General features: G+C 39.6%; 1 protein-coding gene across 1 annotated transcript in view; it reads right to left on the reverse strand.

The window, feature by feature from the left end:
- Positions 1–15,393, reverse strand: part of LOC149168863 (uncharacterized) — a 446,780-nt gene that overhangs the window by 141,769 nt on the left and 289,618 nt on the right. The window contains exon 5 of the mRNA XM_089426985.1: positions 8,399–8,510. Coding sequence (XP_089283111.1) covers positions 8,399–8,510 — 112 coding nt within the window. The remainder of the gene's footprint in view (positions 1–8,398; positions 8,511–15,393) is intronic.

Here is a 15,393-nt window from a genome sequence, read left to right on the forward strand (position 1 = left end):
AGAAGGAACCACGCAAAGGCCAGCAGTGACTGCGCAGAGGGCCAGAGGGCCTGCGTGAGTGACGCAGAGGCTGCAAAAGTGATGCGGAGGGTCAGAGACGCTACAGAGAGCCTTAAAGGGATGACGTAGAGCCTCAAAGGGCTAACACAGAGGGTTTCAGGCTGACGCAAAGACCAAGAGGGCTGACACAGAGCCTCGTAGAGGTGTTGGAGAGAGTTTTGTGGTGCAGACTTTCAGAATATCTACTTCCGAAGAGAGGTATTATTGCCAGATTGATTTTTCTGTCGAGTGAGCCAGTTTGGCACCCAGTTGTACTCAAGAAAATTTCTTAATAATAAAACCCTCAGAACTGCTACACCGGTTTTCCCAAGATTGGTTTTTCCAAGGACGATTGTCCAAAAATAACGGTGTCCCTTGTGTGTTTGTCTATTTCTTTCAACTGTTGATCTGTAGATAATTGAGATTGCATTGTGTTTATTTCAGTATTTATATGGTTAAATAACTTGTTCAATAATTAAACAAGTAGGCGAAATAAACCAGATAGTTCAAGAAAATTTCTAACAGGTTAGACTTAGAAATTTCAACACAAAAGTCGGGGTAATTCATGCACCATGATTGCTCCCTCCTACATTCATACACCCAAAGTGTGGGCCTCCTTTATCATAACTACTCTTGTACCATGGCATGTGGCTTGGAGCCTTCTCCCTTGCCGCACTCCATTCCACCATTATTTCACATGACACCTGCCATCTGATGGATGTACTATGGACTTGTCACTCCCTTAGAGATTGAAACCACCTATTAGGGTCCTTCATTAACTCTGATGTCGAGAAAGGTAACATTAGTACATGTCCAAAGCCCATTTGGAAGCGCACGCCACTATGAATTGTCCATCTTTGCCCTTAATTAGCAAGCTTATTTACTGAATTATATTAACGAATTATTGTACTGGAAGGTGAGGAGACGCATTAGATCTGATACAGGATTGCAGGTGGGTATTCATCTTGGACTTGGTTTCGCCAAATCAGATCCTACAGCTTCTCCACATAACTTCTTGAAATTCATTTCCATCAGTGTGGGCAAGGACTTGCATTCTTTCATTCCAAATCTCTCCAAGAGCTTCACATCATATTTACCTTGTGAAAGTAAAATCTCATTGGGCCTTTGCCACACCTCAAGGCCTAGAAAGTAGTGCATGAGTCCAAGGTTCTTCATCTCGAATTTCGGGGCTAACTCCCTCTTACACTCGATCATGAGGGGATCACTACCTGTCAATAATATATCGTCAACATCTAAAACCAAAATCAACGACATACCTTGGACTACCTTGAAGTAGAGGTTGGGATCGACATTGCTTCTTGTGAATCCCAACTTCACCAAATAACTGTCTATGCGGGTGTACCATGCTCTGGGGGCTTGCTTTAAACCATACAATGCCTTATTCAACCTGCAAACATGTGTCTTTCGATCCTCTACTTCAAATCCCTGTGGCTACTCAATGCACACTTCTTCTTATAACATGCCATGGAGGAATGTTGTCTTTATGTCCATTTGATGAAGGGTCCATCCTTGACTTTCGATAAGAGAAACTATAAAATGAATGGTTGTATATCGAGCCATAGGTGCAAATATGTCGTCATAATATTCTCCCTCTTTCAAGGAGAATCCTCAAGCCATGAACCTTGCTTTATATTTCTCAATTCTACCATCAACTGCATGTTTGATCTTGAATAGTCACCACGAATTTCCCCTTCGGTCTCGGTGCAACATCCCATATGCCATTTTTCATAATAGACTAATATTCTTCGGCCATAGCATCCTTCCAAACTTGTTCTTTCACAACTTCTTCAAAGGTGGGAGGTTCGGCTTGAATCATAGTGCTCATGGCTGCAACATATCCCTAGTACCTGCATGGCTTCTTGCTTTCTCTAAATGATCTTCGAACGGGAACTTGTCTCTCATCATCCTGTAATGTGTCACGAAGCCAAAGTGGCCTCTTCCTAGTAGGAGGATCACATGGAGGAGGGTCTAAGGGATCCATGGGCTCCATGGGATCATCAACAATGTTTGTCTTAGATTCAAGCATGGAAGGACCATCTAAAATATCCATATCATCATTCTTCTTCTCAGGAAGAGGAGGCGGAGGAAGGTCCCTTGCTTTCCCAATGGCAGCATCTTCATTGAACATTACATCCCTGCTAATTTCAACCTTCCTTTGACCAAGAATATTCTAAATGCCTTATAATTTTCACAATATCCAACAAATGTACCTTTTCTTCCTGAGGCTTCTAGCTTGTTTCTTTTATCCTTCAACACATGAAAATATACTAGGCAACCAAAGATACAAAGGTGGCCAACATCGAGCTTGACACCTGTGAACACTTCTTCGAGGGTCTTGTTTTTCAATGCTTGATGAGGCACCCTGTTTTGAACATATACGACAACATTCGTTGCTTCTCCCCAAAGGAACTTTGGCAACTTTTGATCATGGAGCATGGCACGAGTGGCTTCTACAATAGACCTATTCTTTCTTTTAGCTACTCCATTTTGTTCAAGAGTATAGAGCATAATTGTCTCCTTCTTGATACCTTCCTTCTTGCAAAATCGATGAACTCATTAAAAATGTACTCGCCACCATTGTCAGACTTGAAGATCTTAATTTTGTTGTTGGGTGTGGAGCCTGATTATCTTCCTGATTTTTCAAGATTTTTTTTTCAGCCGTGTTGGATCTCTTTCTGTTGTCGCCCATTTAATCATTGCCAGGGGAGTCCAGTGGGGGGTCACGGTGAGTTTTATGAGCCCCCCCCCCGGCGAGGGTTTGGGGGTAGTGCCCCCAAAGCTAAAAATAGATGAAAATTTTCCTTGTAAAATATTGTAATTTCGTAGTCAATCTGGGCCGTTCATTTGGCAAATGATCTGACGGTAAAAGTTAAGTTAATTTAGGGTTTTTGCCCTAGAAGGCAACGCTCAATTTATATGAGGGAATTCTATTGCAGCTTTGTATTATTATTCTAAGCGAGAGAGAGAGGAGGTTGTGGAAGAAAGCGTAACTAGGTTCGGTCTTCATAATGACATGATCTTTGTAAATGATGTAATAAAGAGAATAAATTATTTTTGTATATCTTGCTACATGGGTTTCATGAGCAAGAAGTGTCATTAGGTCAAAGACTTCTTCTTGATGTCTTTAGAATTTTATTTATATGTCAAAGAGTCATGTCATGTATTAAGAAGCTCTTTATGAGCCTATGTGTAATGTACTCTAGTCTACAAAATGTGTAGAAGCCCTCCAAAGACCAAGCATAATCCTCCAAAAAATTTGCAAGCAAAAACAAGAAGGAATCCATCATGTCGGCTCCAAAAATAAAATTAAATGAATAAAAGGAAGACATGTCGGCTAGAAGAAATAGTCACAATGTTTCACTTGGTAACGTCGGCTCAAAATAGGAGCATGAACCACTATAAATACCCGCCTAGGGTTAGCGCAAAATATACAAGGAAAACTCGCATTTCTCTCTGAAATTTCGGGTGATTAAAGGAGCAGAGATCCGCATCAAAGGAGGGATAGATCTAGGGTTTAATTGCTACCTCGGATGGGTATAAGGAGCAGAAGAACCTGGGCTAATCTCATTCTCAGCATACCTGTGAATTGAAGGTACAAATCTCAGATGGATGGAGCAGAGATCTCATTCTCGGCATACCTGTGAATTGAAGGTACAAATCTCGAATGGTTGGAGCAGGGATCTCATTCTCGGCATACCTGTGAATTGTAGGTGCAGATCTCAGATGGATGGAGCAGAGAGGACTTCGGATGAAGACACAGTATTGACATGCGTTCTAGATATTCTCGACATAGTCATGACAATATCGGCATGAAGTCTTACCGTCTTGATATATTTAGTATCACAGTGTACGGATCTGTTTCCTAGCAATCTTAATACGCATCTCAGTGTTATTACAACAACATTGTTAATAGTCTCAGCATATATGTGTGTGTGTGTGTGTGTGTGTGCGCTCCTACCTCCTTGCAGATCCTCAGCAAATCTCAAATGCAACACTAAACTTGGTTACAATATTGGCGAAGGTGAAGACGCAACCCTAATCTCAGTGACCATCACAATTTCGGTGTAATGAGATGGAGCAGTATAACAGTATCTTCATAACAAGAAGGAACAAAACCATAGCATCTACATAATAAGAAGAAACAATGACAAGGAAGATCAATCTTATCATGATGAGAAGATTACAGTCTCAGTATGATCTCATGATCCCATCTCAATTATGATCCTAGTCTTGAAGGTCATGAACTCAATGAAGACAATAGATCTCAGTGACATGATGAAGAGGCAGTAATGAAGATCTCAGTGATGCAGCAGTGATGGCTTCAATGGTGCAACAATCATAATGATCCCAGTAGTGTTCGAGGCAGAGGATTGATGTCTTGGTCTTGGAGAGGCAGAATGTGTCAAGGGTCATGGTCTTGGTATTTGTCAGTTGAAATCTCTATAAGAAGAATTTTGCGTGGGTTTTCCTCTCCAAGAGGGAGAGGTTTTGGCCCTGGCAGAAAGCCAAATACTTTGCGTTCTTGTCTCTTTTGTTTTGGTAGCAATTTGATGAAGTAATCACACACACTAATAATGAATGGAAGATTAATTGTATAAATACTTCACAAATTGTTACCATGTTAAGAAGAACCACTCTAATTTCTGAATGCCCTAGATTCTTCAACAGAGGTTGTATGAGAGCGAAGAGGAAATTACAACGGATCTGTTGTAGGTTGTATCTCTTCATTTTGCTGGATCATATAAAAGGAAGGACTGACTATTTCTCCATAGACGTAGCCCAAATTGGGCGAACCTCATATATCTGTGTCTCTCTTGTTTTATGCATTTATTTATTTGTGTTTCTGCAATATTTTATGTATTTCATTGCTCTGTTAATTAATTTCTAACATTTCTTCCCTGTTTGATTTTCGACCAAAGCTTTGAACTCCTTGAACATTTCGAAGGATTCATCCTTGTGGTTTAAATAATATATCCATGTCTTTCTTGAAAAGTCATCAATGGAGGTCATGTAGTAGAGATGGTCACCGATAGAATATACGGGCATCGAACCACATAAGTCAAAATGAATGAGATGGAGGATGTCATTTGTCTTATTCTCGCTAGAGGGGAATGGTTCCCTTGTCTTCTTTCCACTAGCACAACCTAGACATACTCCATCATGTTGGGCTTGAACATCGGGAATACCAAAAACCAATTTCTTCAATTTCGAAAGAGCATCATAATGTAAATGGGCCAATCTTCGATACCATAGCTCGCTTAGATGATTAGTATCATGGAACAATGTTAGAAGAGGTCTTCCAGTAACCTTGTAGATTCCTTCAAATCTCGATCCTAATGTGAATGCATCTCTCATGGGTGATCCAACAGGCCAAGTAAGAACTTTTCCCCTAATGAAGGAAACCCTCATCCCTTTGTCTTCCAAAGAAGATATTGATATGAAATTCTTATTCAATCCTGGCACATACATCACATCATGGAGTAAAACAAATTCCTTAGACTCCAGATGGAATTTGACGGACCCAAATCCTTTAACGGAATGAGTGGAGTTGTCTCCAAGAATAATTTTCAAATTTGACTCCCTCTCTACCAAATTAGAGAGAACTTCCTTATACCCAGAGAAATGATGAGTGGCCCCACTATCAACCAACCAACTATCCCACAAATCCGAGGGAGAGGAACTAGTAAGGGCAGAAATAAGAATATATTCAAATTGATTGCCAACATTATTTTCATACCTGAAGTATCTTGGCTTCCTTTTAGGACGACGATCTTCTTCATGACACTTGGAGCATCTCTTCTTCTTCTTTCATCTCTTCCATTGCGATCATTCCTTCAATCATCTCCTCTTCTTTGATCATCAAACATGTTGTTGTTGTTTCTAGTGTTGTAGCACGAACCATTGTTCTTCGCTAGGCAATCTCGAGCATAATGACCCTTCTTGTGACAATTGTAGAATTCAATGTGAGATGATGTTCTATCATTCCTTCTTTTTGCATTTCGAGGTGGAGGCTTTCTTGAATTTGATGGACCTCCTTTCCCTTTCTTCTTCTTGTTTTGAGTGACGAATGCAACAGGCTCTCCTTCTTCATGCTTTTGAATCATTCCGCTGGATATCATCCTTGATTCTTCTTGAGTGATCTTTCCAACAATCTCATTAAATGACAGGAAGGTATTGCTGTTGCTTATAGTAGTAATGAAGGTTTCCCAAATGGGAGGGAGACCTCTAAGAGTTACCATCACCAATTCCCTATCAAGCATAGTTTATCCAACTCTTTGCAATCAATCTCTAAGATGATATATCTTCATAAAGTAGGATTGCACAAACTCCCCTTTGTTCATCTTTATGTCTTTGAGTTGATCTTTCAAGGAGATGATTTCATTCAAATTGTTGACTTCATACATGCCAGCGATCTTATCATACATGCCCTTAGACTTTCTCAAATTTCCAACATATGCAAGTAGACTATCTTGTAAACCATCAACTATAATTTGTTTTTCTTTTAACTCACCTTTCTTGTGCTTATTCTTGGCAATTGCGGAAGCATTCTCCGGAGGCTCAAGTACTTTTCCTTGAATGTATTCCAAAACATCATTGTTATCAGCTATGATCTCCAACCTGATCTTCCATGCAGCAATGTTAGATGAGTCACCCAACTTCTCATGTTCCTTGAAGAAAGAGGATGACATCTTGACTTGATTAGATATTCTCCTTCAACTTTCCAAATATGATTACTTCAATGCTTGCCTCCTTTTGGGCGTGTCCTTCACCTGGGTTCTGAAACCATGTTAATTTTCACATTGCTCTATCTTGATTCAATTACTTTTAGCCCAATTCAATTCTTCAATTAGCAATCTTTTCAATAACAATTAATCTTTCCAATCATCAACAATAATTGAAGATAGAACAATAAATGCAATGACAAAGGAGACAATCAACACATCAACAATAATTGAAGATAGAACAATAAATGCAATGACAAAGGAGACAATCAACACATCAACAAGAGACACCAGATTTGGTCAAAGACTAGAGAAAAACCCCACAAGGGGGAAAACCCTTTGAAAAATCTTCTTCTATTAGATTGTCATAAAATGTTCAGCAGAGAGTACAATGAGCCCAATACAAAATCATCTAGCAAAATTAACCCAACAACATTCAAAAATATGTTCCCAACATCAATATATATCAAAGACAACTTTTCCTGTCTACGGTCAACTACGATTAGATGTCAAAATTTAGCCCTAGAGCCCAACCGCATGGAGGAAGAGTTGTGCATGCAGTTGAGACCTTCCAACCACACCCTTGAGCCTACTAGCTTGTGGTTATAGCCGAAAATTGCCTTTGATGAGCCTGCAATCGGAAACCAAAACCCTAGAACACGTGCGAGCTTCGGACCCTATATTTTCAGACTTGTGCGAACCTCTTTCCTCGACCCAACCTCAGACCTGTGCGAACCAATCAATGAAGAAGACAAGATGATGCTTGGTGATGTCCAAATGAGCTTGAGGTCACTTGTATTTATAGGCTTCCAAGGGTGACCAATTTCCTGTTAGGGTTGACCTGTCCAAATGTGCATATGTGGGTTTTTCTTCATAAGTACACTTTCACTTGTCCAAATTGAGCGCTTCAATAGTCAAAATTGGTCCTCTAGAGAAGAGGAAACTAGTCCCATGGTTGGAATTTGTCACTAAGCTGCCAAATTAACAATAGAATCGTTATAAATTTATCTATTTAGGATATTACAGAGAACCAACCTAATGTGTGAAAAAGGTTGGTAGACAGTGGTCTTCCTTCTTAGTTCCCTAAAGCATCACTTGAGATTTTAGGACTTTATTTCAAGAAATGAAGGCTTGTTTTGCAACAATCCTTATTGTCATGGTTGTGCTTCTTGTCAAAGGAAACGACAAACTTTAGCTGATTTGGGAGATTTTTCAACAACCAAATTCTTAAGCCAATCTAAAACACCATGATTGTGGATAGAAGATGTTTCAATTTTAAACTTCAACACATATAACATTTGTGATTCAAGGAAAAACATTGCATTGATTGACCTTCATGACATTCATGACACTTTTGTTAAACTTCTTAATGGCATTCATGATTCAAGGAAACTAATTGCATTGACTGCCTATTGAAGATAGGGATGGGAATATAAAATAATTAGTTTCTTTAAGATGTATTGACGATTGACCACACTCTAGTGACCAAGAGGAAATAAAATGCTTCCAAAAAATTCTATGTAAAGGCATCATAAGTCTAACTGACTAAAACACAGGGAACAGAAGTCACTGACATAAGCCTGTGGGATATTATAGACATGAATTGAAACACATACCAAGAACTTTCTTTGAAATCATTGACATCTTGAAGAGCAGTCTTTAGTCCATTAATATCCTTAAGCAACTTCTCATCTTCATAATTTCCATCAAAGATCTCATCTTGTAATACTGCACTTTCGAAAATACATTTAATACACAAACGACAAATAGCTTTTGGAGCATATTCATGCTTAAAATGTTCATCCACTCACGCTAGAAAGATCGTAATGTAATGTAAAAAAGCTTTACATAAATGAAAATCTTTATCAACCATGGTTAAATCGGACACTACTTTACAAGTGGATCTTTATCAAATATGCTCGCATGGCTTTGAAGAGCACTAAATCTTAATGAACAAATGCATCTCCTTGCTGCTAATAAAATCAGAAATCAAAATTAAAGGTTTAATTTTAATAATAAACATCATAAAAACCTAGTAACTTGATTCCAATAAGAAAAAATATTTTCTATTTTGTATGCTTTACAGAAAAATGTTCAATGTCCCTAATAGATGTCACTAATAGGTAAGTTGATCAAATTATGATGGTAGACAATAGATATATTCTATACAAAAAACTGGCGTTCAATAATGAATCTATCAACTAAAGAACATGATCCTAGTTCCAATCATTCATCCAAGATCATATATCTACAACCAAATCTTAAATATTATGATGTAGTCTACCATCCTGAAGTTCTGCCCCCGTTTTTCTTCTACTATAAAAGATTGTGCTCTTCTTCAACAGTCTGTCCAGAAGCAACCATAAGGTGTTGCAAAAAGGACCAAATAACCTATTACTACTATCTGATATGATGAATATCTAGAGGCTAAAATCCATCCAAACATTTTTCAACAATAGGTTTACAATATATTTCCTTGTCAAAGTCTTCTTAAACGACACTAAGATTGACATCCTAAGCAACTTGTAACTGTAAGTCAGCAAGTAACTATTACTAGTCCCTTTTTAGGCTACTAGAAGTACCTTCGTAAATTTTTCAGTGTCATCTTCACTCTGAAGTGACTGATGATTTTCAAATAGTGTGTTGCTCCTAGCAACTTGTAAAGATGTGTCTCAGGATCATCTAGTGGTCAACAGGCATAAAATTCTTCTCAAGTGATAGATGTTGATGTTCCTATACTTCACCTATAGCAGGCCCCCTTAGGTTAATAACTATTTTGGTGAAGTTCTTATCAATCTAGTAAAAGTGCTGAAAAATCAAAACGAATTTATCTCAAGTAGAGTAGTTAATGCTGCTATGGGTGGCCTTGAGAAGAAATCGTTCACTTTCTTTTTTCTTCCATTACTATACCAAATCACAAACTTAAACTATGTAATAGAGATTTTGCCCATTCTAAATATTGACATGCCAGCAACATCAGTTGTGTCTAAAGGTATTGCAATGACTCGTGGTGAATGCTTATACCAGCAGCCACTTTACTTGTTTAGAAGATAATACCATTATTGTGTCACTGGCTTCAAGAAATTTATGTATTTTCCCTAGGTTGGACATGACCACTATGTTGGGAAATGCTTCCAAGTGAAAATTCCCTGCTCTATCCTATTGAGTGAAAAAACTGTCAAGACAAAAACCAATACATTAATTTCTACCTCAAAGGGTTGTTTAAGGTCTGGTAGGGTTGTTTAAGGTCTGGTAGTCCCAATGCAAATGCACCATGGTATACATCATATAGCATGAGGTTTCACTTGTAATTTTCATCACAATGGATGGGTTTGTAACATTGTACATATGGAATTTTGATGGATTGGGGGTGTACACCTTCAAATTATTTGATTGGGTGGTATCTTGGGAGAAGAAACCAATGTTGCAAACATTTCGATTTAATCATAAAAAAATTGTGAAATCATGATATTTTGGCCTAGCCGATGTTTGCGATTTTTTGTGCTTGCTAAGCCTTGTTCTTAAGTAGTGTTATTCTCTAGAAGCCTTTCTTGTCACCTTATCCCTTGTACTCAACATATCTTTCCAGGTGACTTACTAAAAGGAAGCCTCCCTAGTGCTGAAAGTCCACAAAAGAGTAGGAGGTAGTAGTCGTGGTGACAGTGGGTCGTGTTAGTTTTTGTAGCGTCAGATATGTTCTAGCCACGAAATTTGGTGGAGAGGCTAGAATACATATATTCTCCAAAACCCATCAATCATTTCTGGAAATTCCACCTAGAGATGACTTAATTAAATTAATTAATCATTTTTTATGGTTCCTAAGTCTAAACTTAGGAAATCTGATTAATTAAAGGGCATTAATTAAGTCATGGTGAGAATCTTCTAGAAGAAGACATGGATCGAGTTCTAGTTAATCTTAGCCATCGATTATGCTTTAATCTTGGTCGTTGATGTCTCAACAAGAGATTATAAGAAGAAATTCGATGGGGGTTGGAGAATACATTGGAGCCACCTGCAGTTCGAATTTACTGGCAGATCGAATTCCATAGTAGCAGTGCTAAGTTGCCCGAGAAACACCTAGTGAGCTCGAAGTAGTGAGAGAGGGGGAGTGATAGTAAGGCCGGAGGACTATTTTCCCGTTCTGGTGAGTGCATTGCAGAGAGCCAATGGGTGCCACAAAGAGGCAGCGCAGAGGGGAATCCGTATTTTGTTGGGGAAAAGTAGTGATTCGGTGCCAAAAGTAGGAGTGGGAGCTTGGAGGCCAAGAGAGTCCATCTTCCAGACAACAGTTGGTCAGATAGCAAGAGAGACGCAGTTCCGAGTTGTGGGACGCAGTGATGCGTACGCTAACACAGGGACTGCGCAGAGGCAGCAAAGAGTAACTCATCTTGAGCCAAGGTTAGTGTCGGATTGCCAATGGGAGTGAGATTTTTCACAGTAGACTTATTGTCAATCATTTCTCTGTATGGATTGCTAGATTTGAGCATCCATAGTTTTGTACTCAGATTAACGACTGCATCATAATAAAATCCTCAGTTGCTGCACCGATTTTCCTGAGTTGGATTTTTCCGGGGACTTAGTCCAAAAATAATTGTGTATTTGTGTATGTGTGCATCTATTCTTCCAACATTATTTCTCTTTTGTAGTATTTTATTTGTGAAGGCTCCAGTGTATTAGTTTCGATATTTACTGTAGGATGCAGTAAATAATTTTTTCAGTTCATTTAATAAATAGAAGAAACTTAATCAGTTGTTGTAGTAGGATTCCAAGTTTCGAAATTTTCACATTGTTAAAATTGGCAACTAGAGCCAAACTCCATGTGGGTCTACTTATTCATGGCAGTCGATATTTTTCTTGAATTCCTCTTGTCGAGAGGTGTAGGATTGATATAAAGATCATCCGATTCTGACAAGTATTCATGGAGATATGAATTTATTTGTGTTATGTGACAATGCATCAAGGTTGGCCTGCGACCAAATTACACCCATCTATCCTCAACGTGTTACTCTAAAAGGAGGTGGCTTGCAAGTCATTTGACACACACCTCTTGTGATCTCTTCCTCTCCACTTGTTTGGGTTTTAGTGGAAGGAAGAGTTCCTAACAGAATACACAACCCTAGAAGCTTTGCCCTAGCCCTAGATGTTGTCTAAAGAGATCTATACACTGCCATCATCTACATTCATGGATGATGATTATTACATTAGAGGAATCCTCGCTGCCCAAAAGGAGGCTCTTATATCACAGCTAGGAAAGGTTTCAACATTGGTATGGAGGAGCCCTAATGCTGCCCTAACAAAGAACCTAACATTGTCATGGAAGTGAACCTAACACAGTCATGGATGAAGGCTTTCATAACACTACAAGGAAGTGACCTAAACGCAGGTCTAATGTCATTGTTCTTGGCACCTGGAATGCAGTTAGTGAAGGTTTCATAAGCAGCAAAAGGAGGCATGTATCTGCTGTAAAGAGGGGGCCTTGACAAGCCCTAACTGCAGTCTTATCAAGTGTCACAAGCTGGTGCCCTAAACGCAATCAAGGAAGAAGATGTATATGTAGTCCATGGAGAGATCTAAGCCGCAGTCAATGAGGGTGCTATAGGTAGCTCAAGGAGGCTCCAAACAACAACATTTAAATGTGCACTAGGACGCAGTCAATAAGGCTTTAATCCGCAGCTAAAGGGAGCTCTAGTTTTTGTCCTATCCATAGTAAAGGAGGCCTAAGAAGAGGCTCCTATCTGTTGTCCTAAACCGCAGATCTAGAGGTGACCCCATATGCAATTAAGGGTGACTGTCCATAGCTACAGGAGGATGGTCATAGGCAGCCTTACACAATCACCTAGCCACTGAGATTATGCCACGTTGTTGTAGGTGACAGCATGGCCATTTGTTTGGGTATGTTATGCTGGGCAAAAGTATCCAATAGGGCTGCTGCATAAAGTCTGATTGGGTCACTGTGTGAAGGGACAAGCAAAATGAATATGCTGCCTGAAGATTGTGTGTTAGGCCGCAAGCCATAACATCACAGTCAATTTCGTATGGATATTTAAGGACTCCTATCATTAGCATTATGTATGAATTTGTTGTATGTAATACTGCTAAAATCTCAGACTATTAGAGGATTGTATGGTGACGTTCCAATATGACATAGACAGAGCTATAATCATGGGTTCATTGAGGATAGATGCACCATGATGGATGCAGCATGATGAGATGCAGCATGGTGATTGACTCACCATGATGGATGTAGTATGATGAGTGCAGCTGTAATGAAGTGTTGCACAGTGATGGGTGCAGCATGGTGAATCACCTGCGTTCAGATCGGCTACCTCATGTGTCATCTTCCTAGAGAAGATCTTTGCTCTTATTTTGACAAGTCAAAATGTTGACTTCTAACGTATATGTATTATCTCTCTCCCTACTGAACTATTGAAGAACATAAGAAGAATTGATTAAGGGTTTCCCCACATTGAGGTTTGTCCCTGGCTGGCGCCACATCTTGTGTCCTCTTGTCTTGGCTTGTTTTCTGTGATTTATGTTTATGTTCTATCTGCGCTTTACTATCATTCTGACGTGATTGCTAATCTAAATGTTGTCATTGGGCTAACATGGAAAAATTGAAGTAAATTGCGCTAAGCATAGAACATACCTAAAATTAACATGGTATCAGAGCTGAGGTGAAGACAAAGCCCAAGCAAGAGTGAAAGAGAAATCACCGAAGACAGTTGGACAAGGTCAAAAGACTCAATGGGTTCCTCATCCCACTTCAAATTCACCAAGGGTGAAGTCGAATCAAAGAAGATTATCAGAGTGGCGCAACGAAAGCATCTGGTGGCCTACCTAAAGGTCACTTCAATGGGAACTCTGGATCTAAATGTGGAAGGAAAGGTAGATGCCTTGCTTGCAATGAGTTTGGCCATTATGCGAAGGAGTGTCTGAATATAAGGGACACGTCACTTGATGTTGATAACAATCATTCCAGGTGCATCTTCAATGATTGAACGAATGACAGGTACAATGGAAAAGGAAAAAGGAATGCAGGTCATCAAGGAAATGGCCGACTCTTCAAAGAAAGCAAGGAACTCCAGATATGAAGAATAAAATGTTGTTTCTAATAAGCTAAAGGAGTATTATCTTATATTGGCCCTCTCCACTACTTCTCATCCCGACTCTTTGGGAATCTCGCTTATTGATAGTAGTGCTTCAAGGCACTTCATCGAATAAAATGAAGCACTCTCTAATCTGATAGAGAAGGAAACAATCACGGAGATTATTCTTGGAGTCAATGCCACCTATCCTAGAAAGAGTGTAGGGAATGTTACCCCTCAATTGAATGAGGGTAACACGATTCATTTACAAGAAGTTCTTTATGTACCTGATCTCAAGAAGACCCTGATGTCCATTTCGGCAATGGAAGTCAAAGGTTTCAAGGTGGCATTCATCAATGGAAAGGTACGTTTGTGGATAAGGAATTTTTTAAAATATGCTCTTGAAGTTCAGGGTTGGCAATTTGTATCAAGTTGCAGGAAGTCCATTGGGGACCATGTCGATTGACACCTCTCTTCTATAGCACCGGAGGTCTGCTCATTATGGGGCCCTACTCGATGTGAGTCAGACAGTGATAGGGATGCCTGAATTCAAGAAGAGCATGGAGGTACATGCCCAAGATGTACCGAAGGAAAACTTACAAGGGGACCATTCCCCTCATGTAGCAAGACCTCAGATGTGGAACAACTCGAGGGGTTTGAGATTCATGATCGAGAATCTCATGTATGCAGGTGAAGGAAATCTCTCTATGAATTAAAGCAAGCACCCCGAGCTTGGTATGAGAGGATTGACGACTATCTGATGAAGCTGAGATTCACTAGGAGTGAAGCCGATCCAAACCATTTCTTTAAAGTTGTGGATGATAGACCTCTCATACTGGTACCTTATGTGGATGACCTCTTTTTGGTAGGTAAAGGCCCTCTCATTTACAAAAGTAAGAGGGAGTTGGATTCTGGATTTGGAATGGTGAACTGCAAGCCCGTGACTACCTCGATGAAGCCTAACTTTAAGAAGTTATGTGGTAGTGATGTTGGACCTGATTTGGGAAATGCCTCTGAGTTTCATAAACTCATACTAGCATTGATGTTCTTGGTGAACTCCCGTCCGGATATATGTTTTGCAGTTAGCATGTTGAGCTCATATATGGTTGAGCCTCACTGGATTGCTACCAAAAATCATTCGAGATATCTTCAAGGCACAACCTCTCATGGATTGAGATACACTGTCGGAAATGTGAAGCTGCGTGATTATTCTAATGCTGATTAGGCAGATAATGTGGAGGATCGCAAGAGAACTTATGGGTGTTGGTTCTCTTTGGATTCTGCTTCGATACCCTGGATGAGCAGGAAGCAGAAGTTGGTTTCTTTAAGCACCGTTGAGGCCGAATACATAGCTGCGAGTATGGCCTCGTGTGAAGTTGTCTAGTTGTGGAAGCTCTTCAGTGAGCTGTTTGGACACGTGTTGGATACCATCGTGATCTTCTGTGACAACCAGAGAGGGATTCGATTGTTGAGGAATGTTGTGTTCTATGATCGTTCCAAGCATATAGACATTAGGTAACACTTTA

The sequence above is a fragment of the Pinus tabuliformis genome, chromosome 4_2, assembly GCF_031772625.1.
Source record: "Pinus tabuliformis cultivar Carrire ecotype Pingquan chromosome 4_2, CPIR1, whole genome shotgun sequence".
Classification (NCBI taxonomy): Eukaryota; Viridiplantae; Streptophyta; class Pinopsida; order Pinales; family Pinaceae; genus Pinus; species Pinus tabuliformis.